Source organism: Balaenoptera acutorostrata, unplaced genomic scaffold (assembly GCF_949987535.1).
Source record: "Balaenoptera acutorostrata unplaced genomic scaffold, mBalAcu1.1 scaffold_1034, whole genome shotgun sequence".
In the NCBI taxonomy this organism is placed as follows: domain Eukaryota; kingdom Metazoa; phylum Chordata; class Mammalia; order Artiodactyla; family Balaenopteridae; genus Balaenoptera; species Balaenoptera acutorostrata.
The window spans coordinates 46,481-67,229 of record NW_026646253.1 but is presented as its reverse complement, the minus strand read 5'-3'; the positions used below and the strand labels follow the sequence as shown (position 1 = coordinate 67,229).

Here is a 20,749-nt window from a genome sequence, read left to right as displayed (position 1 = left end):
AAGAAGAATGGAACCTCTCATGGGATGATCTTTAAGAAGACAACAGAGAACCTGAGAAAAATATATTTAGTATTTAGTCTAAACTATGTTTACACTATGACGTGTTTGTCACTTTTTTCTTCTCATACATTTTACATCAAATAAGTCTCATTTGTCCACATGTTTACAATAATTGTGGCACTCAAACAATTCTGTTTTCTTAAAATGCCTTAGTATTGCTAAAAAATGCAAGGTAGGGACATTTCACTTGGCCATTTGAAATCTGAATAGCTCAAGGTTATAGGACTCTGTGAGTTAACGGGATGAGATTTGTGGTTTAGCAGGCAGCTTTCTAACATACTGTCATAAATGAACTGAATGAAATACTATTGGCTGTCTTCTTCTAAGGAAAAATAATCTTTCAGCTTGTAGTTATAATTTCCAAAAAGTTACAGACTTCTAAATATCCTATACATTAATGTGTAAAGGTTATATGGGAAACCATGTGAAGTAATCATTCCCATGAAGAAAATCCATGTATATTTATGTGATAGTTTAAAGAAAATGACCCTACATTTTATTTGGGCAAGTGAAGAAGATAAGGGAATTATGATCATAAATAAGTGAAATGTATAGCATCTATAGAAACAGGATAATATCAAAACTATATTCTCAAAATCAGTCACTATAAAAAGTTATATAAAAAAAATTATAATATATTTGATTAGTCAATGCCCGATCTGGAAGTCTACTTTTCTAAATCTGTATACAATTTGCAAGATGTTTCAGGATTTGCAGTGCTATAAATCTTAATGTATATGCATTTAACAAAAAATCGCACAAAATACACACCAGGTCTATGAAAGAGTATTTAATGGCGTTGCTTTTCTTGGTTTTCCATGCAGGCTTTACAATCACATATTAATCCAGATTCCTTAAGCACTGTTTCTTAAAATTGGAATGGATGTACAGAATATGGAAAACAGATTAGCTTATTCAGTAATAAGTAGGTTATCTGATCCTGGCAGATTAGCCATAGTATGATCCTACCGCAAAGTTTTCCCCCCACCTTTCCAACCGTCACCATTTCCATTTAGAAGGAATGTAGAATTAGGCAAAGCCACAAGTGAAGCACTCCCTGTAGATTCTTACTCTTCCTAAGCCTTCAGCAAAATCTTCTCTGGAATCAGAAGGTAAATGAAATTAAGAAGCAATAATATATGGCTTGACTTTGGGGTTTTTTTTTCTTTGATCTGGAAGACACAACTACTCTGTCTGATAACTGTGTGATACAAATCAAACCTAGTGTGTTCCCCATTTGAAGCCTAAAACCAGCACTTTACAACAAACATCAACAATGTTTTCCTTTTAATTCTGATACCAGTTTATTCATGACACTTTGAGATTCAATTCTGAAGTGATAAAGTCTGATATGCCAATTTGACATCAGAAGATAACACCTATTATTTTTTTTAATGTATTTTATTTATATTTATTTTTGTCTATGTTGGGTCTTTGTTGCTGCGTGCGGGCTTTCTCTAGTTGCAGTGAGCAGGGGCTACTCTTTGTTGCGGTGCGTGGGCTTCTCATTGCGGTGGATTCTCTTGCTGCAGAGCACAGGCTCTTGGCATGCGGGCTTCAGTAGTTGTGGCCCTTGGGCTCAGTAGTTGTGGCTCACGGGCTTAGTTGCTCCGCAGCATGTGGGATCTTCCCGGACCAGGGCTCGAACCCGTGTCCCCTGCATTGGCAGGCGGATTCTTAACCACTGTGCCACCAGGGAAGTGCCCAACATCTATTATTTTTTAAATGTTGTAATTTTGACTCAGGTAAGTTATCCAATGTATTTAAGAGCTGACCTTTATCATGATTTTTTTTTTTCAAAAGCAAAAAAAGAAAATATCACAAAAATAGAAAATAAAGCTAGCCTTCATAAAGCAGAGCATGGACTTTTCAAATAGCAATTCTCTCTCTTTCCTATGAACATCAATGACATTGCAAACCAGACATGTAACAAAAAAGAGAAATACAATATACCCTGAAAGTGGAAAACAAGGTCAGAGGTGAGGCTTTAGCTAAAAGACTTTCTTTAGGCAACAGAGACAGCAAATCAAGCTTATTCTTTTTTCTGTTCGAATCCTCATAAAAAAAGCCATAATACTTCAGGTTTTTACTTTTCCTTCCATGAAGTGCTATGTTAACACTTTCCTGCATTGTTATTTCCAAACATATTATGCATAAACCAGCACTGAAAAAGACTTAATTTTTTAAAAAGGAAGGAGAGAAAGAAGAAGAGAGGGCAAGAGAGCTAACAGGAGGGAGACGGGACAGAAGAGGGAAAGGGAGGGAGACAGAGGGAAAAAGATGAGGAAAGGAGAGTGAGGGAGGCAGGTAGAGAGATACAGACAGAGAGGAAGAAGAAAAGAAAACGGAAGGGAAGAGAAATTGGAGGGATGGAGAGACATGTTTTATGTCAATCTGGTGTATCTGATTTGGGTAAGCAAATTAAAAAAGAAATCTAACACTATTAACAGAGAAATCTAGAAGTGTTTCATGGCATGAGGATACTTTAAATAAGTCTAACCAGGTATGAGACCAGATTTCTATATTTCTTATACTTGATCTACTTTATGATTTCCAAACTTATTTATTTTTGTCCCTTTCATTAGATAACTCTTATAAACGTACATCTACCAGATTCCTCACTATGATTTTTATTTGTTTATCCTTCTGAAGTATTCAGTTCCTGGTGACTTACTTCTACTTCCCTTAATGTATTTCTTATTTGTTCCTCTTTGCCTTATCGCTTTCTCTTCGTAAGTTTAAAACATCATCTTATCATAGGGATACATGTAGTATTATTGGTTTTTTTAAGTCTGTTCCTAAAGAATGGACCAAAAGCAAAGTGGAGCCATTAGAATAATAATCTATTTCAATGCCTTAAACTGGCTTATTCAAAGCTCACCTGATTGTTGTTTTACAAAAATAAATGTACTTATTTATAATCAATAACTGTTTAAACACTTTACAATTTATCAAAACTAATACAGAGAGAATATAAAGAATTTTGTCTTTGATCTGGTAGTCTATTAAATGATGAATTATTTCAACCATTCGTTATATTATTATTCATTTATGCAATTGTATCTCACTTTCACTTATTTTATCCTATCCTAAAACATCCTTAGCCAATAACAAAGGTGTCTATCGTGTAGTAGAAATCTTTGCAGTGAGATTATATTTATAAGTGTATCTAAGAAATAGAGTGAAGGGATTGTGACTAAATTCGTAGTAGGGGGAGGGGAATAAATGGTTCTATTTGTAAAGAAGAGGGGCACAGAACACTGTACAACAATTCTCCCTGAAACATTTGAAAATTGATCTCAGTTTGAGCTGAAGTCCTTACCAGCCTCACCTCGACAAAGTGCCCAAATGACTTTTTAAAAGGGTACAGCGCAAACCAGGGGAGAATGAGGGAAAGGGCAGGTTTGAAACTTACAGTGTTTCTATAATCAATACTCTGCTCCTGAACAAAAGTGTAAAGAGGTGCACAAATGTGCTAAACTGCATTTCAAAAATGACATCGTAATTGCTGGCACTGCCCAGCCTACCCTGGCCTCAGCATTGCCAGGTTTTAAATTTATTTCAAACTGTTCTTCCAAAGCCTGCCTAATTTTTTTTTGGTCCAAATAGCAGCAACTCTCAGTTAGTGAACAAAGCTTCAGGATTTTTCTTACTTACAGCTAAATTTAACTTTACCCATCCAATAAAAAAGAAAGAAGCGAGCCTTTATTATCTCCCTGGATTTCTGGGTATGACACCACATCATAGAGAAGTGGTTATTCGAGACAATGGCCTACCAAGGTGAAGTTTGTAATAAAGCCTATTATGTGGTTTCACCATTGACACTAATGGAATGTAACAGTGATTTAGAATGATTTAATGGTTCCCAGGTTGTGCTCTAATAGTGCTCTTTATATTATGATGTATATCACAAAACCTAATGTGGCTGTTGTGATATATTGACAGTATTCATGCTGTTTCATTTTTTTAGAGGAATTTAAAAAACTGTCAAAGAGGAAAATTAATAGCTGCAACTGCTTTATTTTCAAGGGTTCTGTTTTTTAAATGTATGTGCATAAATTTCCATTTGGTGCCACTCTTAGGCTAATAAATTCATTTGCATTTTCATTCTGAGGTAATAAAGATGTGTGCATGTGTATACGTTTGTGTGTGTATTTATGCATGTGTGTATATACATATATACTTGTGTTTGAAATCCGACTTGGAGAAGACTGCACTGTCATTTCATATGTTTACAAAATGGTTCTATTAGATTAAAATGTACCTGAAGGAAGAGTACAGGAGAAATCATAGTTTTATGGTGTAAGATAAAAGTATTTACTTTCAACTGTGAAGCAGAAGGCTAGGATTTTAGTACTAGTTCACTAAAAAAACAAAAACATAAACAAAATCCCTTGGGTAGCTGGCATGTGAGCTCTTAGATTTCTGAGTAAAAGGAGAATAGAATTAGTCTAGAAGGAGAACTGACGCAGCAACGACGCCCTTAGAGCTTGTAAGCATCACAACAATGCCTGATCTTTTATGGAGGCGTATTTTGAACTCAAATAGAAGGTGAACAACATTGCAAAATTTAAACCTCTTATTGTCGAAAGTTGTCAAACTGGAGAGTTGTAGATAAAACATAAAAAGAGGGAGGGTTTTCAAGAGCCTCCATGTTCCATCTCTCAAACATTTTGATCACTACTTCTTATCTGCTCAGTTTGTTCTCTTTCTTTGGAATGTCCTACTTTCCCCATTTCCACGTAGCATTCATTTCTTAAGAAATCTAAAAGACTTTCTATAAATCCTACTCAATTTATGAAATCACCTTCCTCCTTTCCAGCCCACAGCAATTTTCATGGGTCTGACCTCCCTTTATAGTCGGTTAATATGCAGTTCGGTCATTTGCTGTTACATTTCAAGTAAACACATGATAAGCATTCAGCATATACCTTCTAATTATTTGATAGATTGATGTGATTGCATTTTACTTCACCCAACTCTACTGCAATCCAACCAGACCATGCCTTCTTGTGGAAAAGAAGGCTACCATATTGGTTGGCTATGAGGCCTTCAGATATTGGATTACTTCAATAAAAAATAACAACTTGATCATGATAAGAGCTTTTTTATGTGAGGAAAAATACTCCTGAATTCTATACTTAATTTATTACAAACTTGTACCACATAGAAAAAATATTACTTTTAATATTTACTTGAGGTACATAATTTTCTTTATGTTACTGTTGGTATTGCATCTTAAATGTAATCACAGATATATCTGAATAAATATATATAACTTTTACCTTGAATCCCTCTCTCCACCTGTATAAAGATCACTAGCATACATCATATGCACATGGGTATAGGTATGCCTATACATGTAAGTTGACTTCTGGTGGGTCCAGAGAATTAATTATAAGAGAAACAGTGCATTTTCATTTAATACATACAGGGCAACATATTTATACAAATGCATGTATTAACTTCAGGGCATTTTTAAACTATAACATTTGTAAAGTATATGACATTCAATAACGAGCTAGTTATTAAATTAGCTTATTTACATCTTTTCATTTGAAACCTAATGGTTTATGTATCCAATTGGCCATTTTAAGCTCTCTTTGCCAAAGCTGGCAAATTAGAAAAAGTAAATAGAAAAGGAATGAAAAGAAAATTTGAATAAATGAAAATACATCTTATTCTTGGCTGGGGACACGCAATACTGCAAAGAGGCCAATTTTCTCAAAAATTAATGTATAATGTAAATTTAATATCACACGAATTTTGGTGAGAAGTCAACAAAATGATATTAAAGTTTATCCAGAAATGTTAAGGTAAAAAATCTAAAACATTTTGAAAGGAAAAAGAAACTATTATTAAAACACATTAAAAAAAACAAATTTAATTATAACAGCTCATAATTAAGTTCTGGAATAGACAGAAAGTTTTAACCAAGTGGGAAGTCCAGAAATAACTTCAAGTGTATATTGGAATTTAGTGAATGACAAAGTTGACAATTTAAATCAGTAGAGAATAGTGTATTAATTGAGAAATAGTATTTGGACAACTAGCTAGCCATTTAGGGATAAAAAAGGAACAATAAATGATGCTGGGTTTATTTTACTCCTAAATAACCCCCCTAGATCAAAGATTTAACTGTAAAATTTGAAACCATAAGAGATCTAGAAGAGATCATTAGTTAATTAAAAAAATAATAATTTGTGGTGCTTTGAGTAGAGAAGGTCATCCTAAATATAGACAAAACCCTAAAACCATGAAGAAAGAAGATCGATAAATTTGGTCACATAAAAACAAAAACCTTTGTGTGGCTAAAGATAGGATAAGCCAAATCAAAGGGCAAACTAAAGGAAATATTTGCCATAGACAAAAATCTTAGTAAATTTGTAAGAATTCTTAAGAAATCAATAAAATAATCAATCCAATAGAAAAAAAAATGATTAAAGACAGCAGTAAATATCACACAAAAAAATGGCAAAAATGGTTAATAGAAAAAAAACAACGAGCACAGAACTATGCTCAAAGTCAGCCATAACAAAAGAAATGCATCACGGTAATAATGTGATTTTTTGTTTGTGTGCACTTAAAGTTTGATAGTTCCCAGTGCTGTTAAGGGTGTGAGGGAATATGCATTCTATACTGTTGATGATATAAGTGCAATTTTTTAAGGCAACTTGCAAAATCTACTGATATTACCCAATAAACATTAAAATGTGCTTATATTCATTGGTAACCATGGAAATACAAATTAAAACAACAATGAGATACTGTTTCATGCACCAAAGAATGACTAAAATTAGTAAGACTAACAACACAAATCTCTACTAAGATATAAAACAGCAGGAACTCTCTTACACTGTTGGGGAAGAAATACATTGGTACAACCTGTTTGAAAAACGCATCATTTTGTCAATTTGAAGATATGTCTGATTTATGATCCTAATTCAACTCCTAATTATACACACAACCAAATAACCTGCATACACTGTGTTTAAAACAGCATGATTTGTAATATTCCAAAACTAGAAACCCAGATGTTCATCTGCTGTAGAACACATAAATTAGTCAAGTGCTATTCATAAAATAGATAACAACAATGAAAATGACTCAATTACTGAAGTATACAACTACAATGAAGAATCTATCCAATATAATTTTAAGTGAAAGAAGCCAGATACAAAAGTGATTCCATGTATATAAAGACCAAACAAAATTTAACTTTAAAGTTAGAAGTCAGAAAAGTGGTTACCTTTGGAAAAGAGGAAGGAAAAAAGATGGAAGTAGCAATTGTCAAAGGTCCAAAGGATGTTGTTGGTTTGCTGCCAATTTTGTATTTGTTGACCTGTCTGGTGACTACTCAGATGCTCACTTGTGATCACTCTTTGAGCTATATATTTATGTTTTGTGCAAATGATCTGAATGGGTGTTATACTTTACAGTAAAAGGTTTAAAAAACAAGAAAGGGCAGGTTAAAGGGAAAGAATAAAGAGATATTCATAATTTTTAAGGCTCAAAAAAACCTCTGTAGGTTGCCATAATGGTCCTTAATAATAATAGTAGCTTCTAAGCCAGTAGCTTTAGAAATGTAAATATAGATATAACTGGTTAGTAGACTAATCATCCATTGATTTTAACCTGTTGGTACAATTCTGCCATTAAATATGGAATTATAAAAGTCACAGAAAATAATACTTACTTTTTTCATACACACAAGTATTCTGCCTTCTTATCCTCATGCTTTAATTAAAGTATGGGGAAAACCCTGATAAATATAAATAGGCTAAACATTTTGATGGCTAATAAGTTTATGGCTTTTTAGAACTTTGTACATCGGTGGGATTATCTTCATTCTCTGGGAGTTGTTCTAGATCTGAAGAAAATTCCAGGCCTGAGAAGAATAAAGACATTCTGTGCACCCATTTAACCAATTCAATGTTTATTAAACTCCCAGTATATTCTGATTACCATAAGAAATAAGACACAGTTTTTGACCTCATGGCCTCAGAGATCAATTTAATAAGAGATGAGCCCACATAAAGACCACGTTGCATACACTGCATGGCATGGTTACCTTCAGAGTCTTACCTTTCCTTAAAATGAAAAACAGAATTTCAATTCGGAAAAGAATAAGGTGGCTTTCCTCAAATGGGGGGTAATTAGGCCATCATGGCTCCTGTTATGGAAAAGATGCAGTCTTGCTGGGAGAGGGTGGCCCCTGAGCCAGAAAGAACGTGTTTCAAACATAGTCACTGACTTTGCAACAAGGTGACTTTCCTGAGCCTCAGTAAGGACAGCTTAAAGAACGAAAGTATCTCACAATCCTGTGTCCGTTAATTGGAGTTATATAGACTGACTGGCCACCTATAGGTGCTTAATAAATTTTAGTTACCTTCTCCTGTTTCAACTGTTTGCTATAGTCACTTGACTAGTGTCTTACTTCCCATATTGGTCTGTAAGCTTTTTGAAATTAGGGATCATATCTTATTCTTCTTTATACCCCTTATAGAGCTTGGCATAATGCCATGTGCAGAGCTGAAATTTCACATTTGCTGAAGGAATGAAATTTTTTCAACCACATACTGACTATGAGAAATGAAGATATGTGCCCTTAATTCTGCTGAAGCTAAAGGAGAACCTACTCAATGAACCCAAACCGAATGATGCTTTACTCACATTCACTCTAGAGAAAACTAAATATGTATTTAACAACTGTCATTGGGAACATGAGGTTGTTATACAAAAAATAAATAAATAAAAAGGGACTACTGCTTTGTGTAAGGAGATGGTAGGAAGAAATAAGTTTCAACTCATTGAAGAAGCTTGTAATACAATGGTTAGCTATAAAGACTGACTTTTTGTTGTCCTTGTAGAACCAAGTTATTTAGAGTCATATTGCTTTTTGCAGATACACGTGATGCTGAATTTTAGAATTTTGTATAAAATATAGCCTCATCTGAAATAGCTTAGCTACTTGATGCCAGGATGTAGAAGGAGTAGATAAATTAATGCCAAGGTCCTTTAAAGCCCTATGATTCTTTGACCTATTTGGTTTTCCCTTCTATCTCTCCTCTTAGGAAAGCTCTGAAAACTTTAAACATAAAATTAGACATTAGCAAAAGAACTCTAAAGCTGTCCAACTATTCCTCTTATACTAGAATGGTACATCATAATGAAGAGTATCAATGTTCTAGGTGACAAAGGTCATACATATATATGATAGGTAATAATCACACCATTGTGTGTTAATAGCACACCTATCCCATCCTACTGTATTTGAACTTTCCATGAAAACAATAGCCTGTGGTGAAACAGCTTGTCGTGGATACTAATGAAAAATTACCCGATGGGATTCCTCCTGCATTCATTCTGCCCCTGAGGTCTGGAGAGTCACTGAACACAAAAGTGAGATTTTCCTCTATCTCTTATATTCTGCCAAAAATTGTACACAAATTCAGAATATCTCAAGTGGCAAAAGTGGGTAACATGTGCAGAATGGTTTTTAGAATACAACCACACATTGATTAATTACAGTGCTGAATGGAAAGAGGACAGGTTGACGGAGGGGGAAAGTCATTTGTTTTTGACACCAAAGTTATTTCAAGCTTACAAGCAAATAGATGTTCACTTTTGTTTCTAATTTTGTATAGCACCTTGCCAGTGGTGAACTGAGCAGATTCCTACAGAATAAAAACAGGCAAAATGTCTCCCCTATGTAACCTTAATGTTCTCTAAAAATAACAGTGTATTCTCATCACTGGAGCTTTCTGTTCCCAAAGATTCTATACAGTAGGTTTGGAAAAGTAAATGAGGGAATGACTAAGAAATACAAAGACTTTTTGTAAGATAATAAAATACGATTTGAATAATTATTATCCCATTTTGATTTTTCAACTTTAGAGTCTCTCTCTACATGGGTCAATTTCTAGTGCCTTAATTAGCAAAATAAAAATAACAAAAAACGGCAATTTCCTACACTTTCTCTTAGTTTCTTTTTCTTTCTTTTTTTTTTTGATTGCAGCCTGTAGCAATAATTATATTTTACAAATGCAAAATACCTCATTTAAAATGCAAGCTTCCCAGAAGTTGGCCAACTCTCACGTGCTCAAAGTGGCAGAAACAAGTAAATCATTTTCTCTGACATCTTCCCCTGTTAAAACTCCTTTTGGCACATGCACTGAATATGAATCAGCCACCATATAAATACATTTCTGTGTCAATATTTTTTATTGCAAAATATTTTGCCCATTGGAGTAAAAGAAGAACAAGGGTTCACAAATCAGATTACTAGCTTACTAGCACATTTCTAATTTATACCTTGCACCGATAGCCTTTAAGCCACAGCTGACCTCTTATTTTGTGTGTGTGTGTGTACACACACACACACACACACACACACATATATATATGTATATATTAGCTGGAAACAATTCATCAAGTAAGTTACCCCCTTTCCTTTCAAATCCACTTGTATTACTAAAAGATTGAGTAAAGACCTCTAGGGACCACGGGCAATTTTTGACATGGGTCTCAACAGATTAAACTATGCGGGGACAATATAGAATACACTGCAGCAATAACATTATCACATCACAGGCTGATTGAGAGGCATTTCCTTGCATTTCTGTCCTTTTACCATAAGCCAATAGTAGCCACAGGCATTTGACTGGAGAGCCTGGAGGATTGACAGGCCTGGCAGTCATTACACGCTGGATTGAATACTAGATTACTCCAAAGTGGCTGAGGGTCAGGGATCAGTGTGTTCCCTTTTGGCACTAAATGACTTTAATATCCTTACTGTATTAGTCAATTACTTTAAAGCTGCTGCTCTCTGAGCTCTCTCTGCCCCCCTGCAGTTTACTGTGGACATCTGAATTGCTCCCATACTTAACCCGCACATCTGCTTTTAGCTGTCAAAAGAACAGTGCTATCAGTGGAGCTATTGACAATATGAAAAGAACTGAGATACTTGCTGGAGGTGTCAAGTGCCTCTTTCTTTTGGCTGCTTAGTTTAAAAAAATAAAAAAAACTTAATAACTCAGTTACAAAGGTGGTCTTCAAAGAAAAGGAACTCAGAGTCTTTTAATCTATTGGCATGTAAAGTGACCAATAGGAAAGAAAATGGTGGAGTTGATTTTCTTTTTTATTACTCACTTCCATAAATTATGCATCTTCTATGTAGGTTTTTATGAAGTTTTGTGAACAAACACTTTGAATATAACTGTGAAAGAGTGGCACCTGAGTGAGGACCTATATCAAAGTCTTTATTTCATTTCACGATGGTTCCAGTGATAGTGGAGAATTATACTGCACTTCTCAATTTACTGGTGCAACACAGTGAAGAATTTTATATCATAGCCACTGAATTTTTAAAAGGTCTGGTGTGGCTTGGTGTTAAACCAACATGTCGAAATTAAATATGCACTAACCTGATTTGAAATTTAAAACTACTTGAAAGTCGTGCCTTCAGTGTTTCAGAAAAAAGTGATATGATTCCCACACAAGAGTACATCTGTTGAGCGGGCCCTGACTTTCATGTGTTTGCATGTGGGTATAGAGTCTGTTTGCTTGTGAGTGTCAGTGACAGCATGTGTAAGTCACAGCACTACAATGATAGTAAGGACATCACAAATTTCTAAAAGATTCTTAAGAGCTATTTCACATAGAAAATTTTTTAAATGGACAGAAACTTACAGAAGGGTTAACACATTGTCGTTAGCTTACTTATACCATAACCTTGGAAAACCACTGACTTCCTACTTTAAGGCCTCCTTTCAATGAAACTATCTGATTATTTGAATGAAAAGTACTCAACTGTTTTGCTAAGTTTCCATTACTAATTTTGACTTTTGTGTATACTAAATTATATATAGATACAAGCAATTCTTCACAGCATAAAATTTAAGTAAAAGCTTAATTTTTTCTAAAATAATGACTAAATAAACAAATACAATGGAAAATTTTTCACTTGTTTCTAAAAATTTGAACCCATAAGCTGTGATTTCAGGAACCATCCATCTCTCCTGCTTCGAAAAGATTCTTCTCATTTATGAAAACATACCACAAAACACAATGTCAGCAGAAACATAATATAACCAACCCAAGTCAAAAATGGGAAAGAAATTACAAGTTTAGATTGTTATCAAGTCAGTAGAGAAGACAGCTTTTGTCATCAGAGTGGCACTTTTAAGGTGATTTAAAGGGGAAATGGCATGAAATTGTAAGATTTGAGAACCATTCTGTATTATTTACTAAATATAAAGATTTTGACCCAATTGTCAAAAATGACATCAGCCTGATCCTAAAGATTTAAAATACACCTTTAATATAGGACAGTTTCCAAATCTTATCATTTCAAGCCATTTTCCTTTAATTAAAATGTTGGGTTTTTTTCATTAGTCTAGTTTTTATGAGTGTAGATCTTATAATTAAACATGGAATGAACTACATAATACTTGGGACTTTAAAAGCTGATATTATTCCTACCACAGGAAAGACAGACATACCAGAAGACAATATTATATATTTCCTTTCAGTGGACATCTATTAAAAATACAAATATTACTGCCTTGGGAAATTAATTTCAGGATTTTGCTCATTTAAAATTTAGTCAGCAAAGTACCTTTAAAAACTTAATACCTCTTGGCAATCATGCATCATTAGCACTTTCCATTCATTTATATTTTGTTGTGTTTTGGGAATTGAGTATTCTAGGGAAGAAAGGTAGCCTGACAAGAAAGTGATTGAGTCAGCCCCCTTGATAGCTGGGATGACAGAAGGTGAAGAACTGTAGCTGCAGCTGACAACTTCTTTAAAATGAGTCACTTATAAATATTTACAATTCATAATTCAACAATAACTCTAAGGGTGGCACATAAACAGAAGTATCTGATGGTTTGTTTGGAATCCTGATCATTACTATTTTGATAGAAGTGTGTTTCTATTAGGAAGTGTTTTTTTTTTACCAGTTCATATGGAAAAGTCTAGTCTTTCCTCTATGTCTCATCATTATTTCTAATAGATAACTTCCTCCTGCAGTTTACTTACCACATTTTATTTCTGTAAGAAACATACTTTGCATTTACAAAAGGTTAACTTCCTCTTCCATTCTGTCATCATGTTTAGGTGGATACATTTAAATTATATTTCCTCTAGAATATATATTATAAAGTAAATGGAGTAATTTTTTACAACACCATACACTAGTTATCTTTTAAACACAAGAATGACTATCATTGCAAAGTCTGCGAAGTAAAATACTGAGTTATCTTATGAAATACAAAAATCTACAACAATCTGTTAGTGTAGCATCTGATTTTCATTTTCACAAATTTCATTAATGCTTCCCTAATGTAACAAGGAGGATTTAAGTGACCAATAGGGTTGTTGGGTGTATACTCCTTTCTTTCTGACCTAGTGAGTAATGAGGCAGACAATCCCCTGACCCATTATGCCTTCAAGTGTGGAGTGGGAGTGCAGTTAACTTTCAAAAGATAGAAAAAGGTACATATTGTTTATGACAGTGAAAAAGAAAACATGCAGAATTATAATCTATGTGTTGTAACATCTTTCTCAGTAATTACATAGGAAATTAACGGCCACAGTCTACGAGTTTCCCCTCAGTTGCAGTACGAAATGTGAATATTTCATATTCACATGTGCAGTAAATCATTCAATATTTTCTGATTTTAGAAAGAACGTTAACAATTTCTGAAACAGAATATAGTCACTCGAGAGTAAATGGTTTTAAGCAGTGACAAGTTTACTTTATAAGTAGCATAAATAAGGGTGAGAGAGGTTTTCGATAATATGATCTTTTCTTCAACCATGTCTGAATGCTTCCTGATTTTCTTATGAAAATGTGCACACATGTGTGTATCTGTGTGCATGTTTAGTAATTCTGGTATAAAGAACTGACAGTTGTTTAGGGAAGTATCATTAGAATCATTTAAAATGTCTATTTCCCTTTGAATTGCTTCATACATCAACAATTAAAAGAAAACTCTACAGAATCTGCTTGTCATGGTTCATACTTCAGTATGTAAACAATTCACTGACTGTCTTTGCATGAGAGTAGAGCTCATGATTTTCAGTCTGAAAATGACATATACAAATAAAGGAACTAAAGCATGGAAAGTAACATGTTTTGGTCTTGTGACTAATGGTAACCTCGCGCTATTGAATTACTGAACTGTGTCTGAGAACTAATGAGAAAATTTTCCCAGGGGAATCTTTATCCAGTGCACTTGGAGAGCACCTCAGGGACCTATTCCGAGTCTGTCACCTTCCCTGTCTCATTGACACTCCACTTCTTTACCACCATTACACTGTGCAACCATTTCACTTCACACCTCACGATTAGAATATTAAAAGGAGAGAATACTACACGACTTGTTCCAGATAGCAGAGTTGTTTTTGACACTTAGAATAGAAATTGTCACCAGAATATCATAAAGACATGAGAGTCTCCAACTGAGTAGAACATTCTAAAGCTTAAAGCTATTTTATTTCGTAGCTAATGAAAACTTCCAAGAAATCTCTTAATGGCGCATAATTCATTTACTCAGAGTTATTTAAGGGCTGCATAATTTTAACCAAACAGAATAACTGAACTTTCAAAGTTACAAAAAATGATTCTGCCATAGAAATATAGCTTGGGTCATTATTATACTGATCTTTTGTTGGTTATTGTTGTTTGATCGTATATATACTTGGATAGAAGGTATGGCCCTAGATAGAGGGTGACATTCTTGTACTGGTCAGTGGTTAAGATTAGCACTGTTACCACAGAGGTCTTACTGTAGTGAATAAGGACAATGTAATTACTTCTAGAACTAATAGTGACATACCTAACAGGATACTCCTACTTTCTGACACAAAGGAACAAAGAAGATGGAAAGATAAGACCGTTTAAGAAGGTATTCCACTATTACAATGCTTTATATATGTATATATATTTTTTACATATATAATATAAACATTTATAAGTATCTGTTTTAGCAAGAAATTATTAATTAAGGAATTCTCTTATGAAAACTGGGAACTATTTTTTATCAGACGCAAAATTCCTGCCACTAAAAAGACAAAACTGGTGTTGATCTCTTATTTTATCCTTTCCAAAACTGTGAATACTGCCTCTGTGGTTAGGCTTTATTACATCCCTATAGCAGAATAAACATTGTTATTTCCATTGCTGATGTCAGGCTATTAAATTAAGAGCATTACATATTCATGTTAAAGACCGTCCCATGCACATTTAGGGTTGGAATTTATTAATTCTCCAATGACCTTAGCAGTTACCTGTATATTTTGCAAAATATACTTTGCACAATAAACCCCCCTTACTAATAATATTATTGCTACATTTGCATTTGCCCCAAATTAGACAACCTCTTCTTAACAAATGGTTAAATTCATATGCTCCATGGCCAAATGTAGACAAATATTACTGAAGATAAAATTCTACAGAATAATAAACTTCTACGGCCATTCTTCTTCTATAACAAAGTATCATTTTTATTATATAGCTTTAGATGTTTCATAGTCCTGGTTTGGTCATTTAGGTTTTCACTATGAACATGCATGCTGGGATTTGGTACTTTAAAATTTTTCATTCCTGAATTGACCTGGTATAGTGGTATTTCCCTTTCAGAACCTTATTGCAGACCACAAGCGGATTAAAGCAAATTTTAAATTTTAAAGCAAATTTCCTTCCAGATACATCCAGAAAGATTTATCACTCTGACAAAAGTAGGATTGAAAAATTTCAAGTTCAGGGGACAGTGGAAAGTTTAAAGGCTTGAAATCCATTTGTAACAGTGGGATTTGGGATGAAATTATCTACGAACTATCCATCTTGAGGTAAGTTTATCAGTCCAATATACTAAGTCCAGGGAAAAGAAAGAGATAAATTAGACGTGAGTCCTGGTGTCACTCATGCTTTCAGTGTTCATTAAGCATCTATGTTTTTGCTTCTTTAGATCCATTTTATATCATATGTTAGGATGAGAGCTCATCTTATCCTTCTGTCTCATGGACCTTTCTTCCCATTGTAAAAAGACATAAAAGCTAAATTTTGTCTCTTTCCCTCAGATATGAATTCTAAAAAGTTATTCTTTTGATATGTAATGTAGGTCTGTTACCGTGTCTGTTAATTTAATGTGATACAAGTCAAGAGAAAGAGAACCAGAAAGCTCTAATTTCTGTTATAATATTTGTATTTAAGTACTCAAGTATTAAAGTGGTATTTGCCCAGCGAGTTGAGTTTACAATGCTTTTCCACATGGGTATCTTGAGCTTAAGTAGATGAAACCTTGTGACTCTTGAGTGGTAATGATTCAAAATATAATTCACATGAGGGAGTTAAACACACACTCATAATAAGCCTACATGAGCCATCCGTTACAAGGGTTTCCTTCATTTTCTATGCGAGAGTCACAAAATAACTTCAAACTTTGTCCCAGAGATGAAATCAAAAGTCCACCTCACATACATGAAAAGGGCATCTCTATGGATTTAAACCAAGACCCAATTATTCAGGAGCAGTTTATTTGGCTCATGGCTAAGTCAAAGTTTGCTACTTCTGGGCATGTTTGACTATAGGGAACTCGCCCTCATTTTCATCCCTTAGCCTGTTCTGAAGGATGTGAAAAACACACAACTTCATTTTTACTCATGTGGTTTTGAATGGGCTCTTATATGACTCATCTTCTTTAGAAGTGCGAAAAAAAATAAGAAAGCTTTGCATGTGCAGGGATTTGGGGATTTATTCTCTTTCTTCTCTTTTCCATTTCTTTTTCCTCTTGACAAAATTTCTGGTCTTTAAGCATCTGTAAGGTCTCTGTTTCATTCTTTCAAACCAATCCCTGATATATGGGTGGGGAGATGGGGGAATATGGGAAACAGGAAATGTATTTCTATCCATAGGACAGCTTAGAACCTAGGGGACCACAGGTCATCACCCTGGGCAGAACACTTCAGCGGAAAGTGCTTCAACACAGCTTGGGCCAACATACAACAGCAGCATACAATGGATGCGTGCTTTTTGATGGCAGTCATCGAGGTACACAACTCCATCCTGGCACGTTGCTCTTTCATGCATATGCTCTTAAAGCCTACTGTTTTTCTTTTTAACTTGTTGCACCTGAATCTCCCCCAGTCCATTTGCTACTTAAGTTTTTAATTTCGGTACTAAACTAGTCACACAAATGAGACTTTCTGACAACCAACAAAAGAAGAGATGCGCTCATCTCACCCAAGACCCAGATCATGTCAGAAAAACCGCTCTCTTCAAAGGGAACAGAGTGATAGAAAGCCATTGCTATGGAGCTCAGTAGAATCAATTCGGTATAACTGCAAAATGGTTTCTACAAAGGATAAAAATACGGGCCAGTAGAAAAGGTGTGTGAAAACTTTAAAAACTCTTTTGACTCAGGACTGAGTTCATGCAAAATGAGCCAAATTGAACTTCATTTATCAATCAGTTCAATTCACAGTAAGATAATATCACAAAAAGGAAGGGTCAGGCTTTTCATTGCTAAGTTTCTACTTTAGTATGTTTGGTATTTTATTTTCTGTGTCAAAGAACCTAGCTGACAGTCTCAATCAGAGTCAATTTATTTCAGCAAATATTATAAATTGATACCTGTTTTATATTTCTGTTGTTTTGATAATCCATGGCTGAACTGATTTCCCACATTATACTCATAACTTTAAAGTGTCATTTGAGAACAGAGGGATTTTATTTTCTCATGATCTTATGCAGTTGAAGAAAAAGTTCTTTGAGGTATTTTGGGAGAGATTTCCTTTGGGCTATGTCCATACAGTATCTAAATAAATAGTGAAAAGTTGAAAAGTTCAGTCAATTCCCTTTGTCATTGGCTTTCTAGACACCAAATAAGAGTGTAGCTCAAAATGATATCTAACTTGCTCAATTAAAGTAACCTGTCATTTCAGTCCAATTAGTCAAAACCTTTGTGCACATTGTGGACGTCTTTGCTACTCAGAGACTGTAGCAAATTTCCACATAGTTAGAGCCTCTGTATGAAATTTAAGCACTACGGCATAGGCCTCAGTGTAGTGTTTTTCCCTGTCTGATTTTTCTAGGAGTTTTCTCCATAAACTCTTAATACAAAATACAAAAAATGCAGAGAAACTGGATATTTTTCTCCACTAGTTTTCCATGGAAGTCTGAATTTTGGGTTCCTTTTTCTACTCAGATCACCAAATATTTCAAAGCTAGTTGCAGAGAAACGTAGATAAATGAGAGAGAATCTGCTTACAAGGAGCTTTGCATCTGCCTCCAACAGACAACAAATACCTTGTTGAAGGAAATTAAGCCAAACAGAGGTGCAAGCAATATTCCGAGAAAAGTACAAGGAGAATGAGGAAAAGAGTGTATGGAAGAAAGAGCAGTGGAGCCCAGATTTAAGGGATGAGACTTGAAATTTAGGGGAAGGGCATTTAGACTAAAGAAACAAGAGTAAAATATTAACTTAGATGAGCAAGTGAGTGAGTGTGCTTGTGTCCTAGTGTAGACTGTGTGGAGAGATACAGCGAATATTTCAGAGCCTCAAGGGGGACAATGCATAAAATGATTATATCTGAAATTATTTACCATAGGCTCTGAAGCAAGATATTTTGTAATCTTTTATTGTCAACAAGAATTCCAAGGTTAGAGCTAGCAGTGTGTGGCTAGTCAATTTAATTTCACTCTCAGGTATAGTGAAGTATTTGTCTGCTGTAAATCACTCACTGGGAAGTCAAACTGATTAAAATGATGGTGAAAAAATTGTAAGTGCCATAGCTACAAAAAAATACCTGTGCTAAAACTTGGTTGTTTTATACCTAAATAAAAGGGAGGAAAATTTATATTCCACCAAATATAGGTATAGATGCACTACCCATTATTCTTTTTGACAGTAAGGATCAGAAAATGGATTTTCTACAGCTAAGGACTTTAGAGAGGAATCATTAAAGGTTCTCATTACTAGTCCCAAAGTGTTTTCCAGCTCTCTGTGGCTCTGCTGATGTTCTGGGACCATTTTGCTGGACACATTGAAAGCACGCTTCAGCAGTGCAAAGGCACAGTGCTTCCTGAATTCAGCCCATCTTCTGGGATTCAACAAGGAGAACCAAGGCAACTAATTTCAATCTTGGAACATCAGCTAAATTGTGAAGTCTTTGTTTATATGATTCTGGGCATGTAGTCATAGATGGAGATGAAATTGAATCCTTCTCAAAAAGTCCATCAAAGCATTGCTTTCATCTCTGTGTGCTTTGTTGAGGAGAAGTTTCCAACCACAAGGATAATACTATAAGCATTCTTTGCCAAAATTTTTGGGGAAGTAGCATCCAGGTCATGGGATTCAATGCTAAATTAATACTGAAGTTCCTCAAATTTATCATAATTGTTTTTAGGTTTCAAGTTGGCATTCTTCGGAATCCTCAATGAATCAGAGGTCTCTATTGATGGGGTTCCAAAATACACTGTAGAAACATCTCATCCTCCCAAGAGAGTATACAAACTGTCCATCTGATCTGGCGATCCAGTTTTATGATAAGACTGGAAGACAGTGCTACAGCAGGATAGAGAGTTGAATACACCCTCCAGAGAATACCAGAAGTTTATATGTGCTCTCTCATCTTGCAAACCAGGATTTGGAGTGGATCAATTACGAGATGACAATCTAGAAACTTACTGGCAGTCAGATGGCTCCCAGCCTCATTTAGTGAACATCCAATTCAGAAGAAAAACAACAGTGAAGACATCATGTATTTATGCGGACTACAAATCTGATGAAAGCTATACTCCAAGTAAGATCTCAGTCAGAGTAGGAAATAATTTTCACAATCTTCAAGAAGTTCGGCAACTTGAATTGGTGCAACCAAGTGGCTGGATTCACGTTCCCTTAACTGATAATCATAAGAAGCCAACTCGCACATTCATGATACAGATTGCTGTTCCAGCCAATCATCAGAATGGAAGAGATACCCACATGAGACAAAGTAAAATATACACACCCGTGGAAGAGAGCTCCATTGGTAAATTTCCTAGATGTACAACTATTGATTTCATGATGTATTACTCAATAAGGTGACCTTGAAATAGAACAAAAGTCATCAAACATATCTTTATCTTGTCAGTAAATATTAAATCTGGTATCTTTATTGAAAAGTGCATCAATTATTTTGCAATTTTTTTATGTATTGAAAAGTGTTTTATTGTAACTTTAATAAATAACTTTTGGGTCAAAAAAAAGTTTATACGTGCTGGCTCTCACTTTTCCTTTTTTTTAAAAAATGTTATCTGTTTTGCATATGTAATTTTTTTGGTAATGACTTAGTTGAGAGCTTGGGTATTCACATATAACAAACTTAAATTTGATTTTTAGAAATCCCTTTTCTTAAAAGATATTTAACCATCTGCCCTAAGGAATTTCCCACTTGCCTCTTTCCACAGGCTCCAATCTCCAACCATGGCACTTCCCTCCTCATTTTCTTCTTTGCTTTCTTCACAACTTTTCCTATCTTCTCTCATATCATATATATTCCCTTCAATACTGTCATATTCTTAAATAGAGAAGTCAGAAGAACTTTGTGTTTTGCTGTCCCAATCTAAATAATACTTAAGGTCTTCTCATTCCTTTTTTTTCCCTTTTTTCAGCTTTATTGAGGTGTAATTGACAAAAAA

General features: G+C 34.6%; 1 protein-coding gene across 1 annotated transcript; it reads left to right on the top strand.

The window, feature by feature from the left end:
- The first annotated feature begins 3,827 nt into the window (after window positions 1–3,827).
- Window positions 3,828–20,156, top strand: LOC103009498 (anaphase-promoting complex subunit 10-like). The gene is made up of 2 exons (XM_057539528.1): window positions 3,828–3,894; window positions 19,621–20,156. Exons 1-2 carry the CDS (start codon window positions 3,828–3,830, stop codon window positions 20,154–20,156), a joined length of 603 nt encoding a protein of 200 aa, XP_057395511.1.
- Window positions 20,157–20,749: the final 593 nt, after the last annotated feature.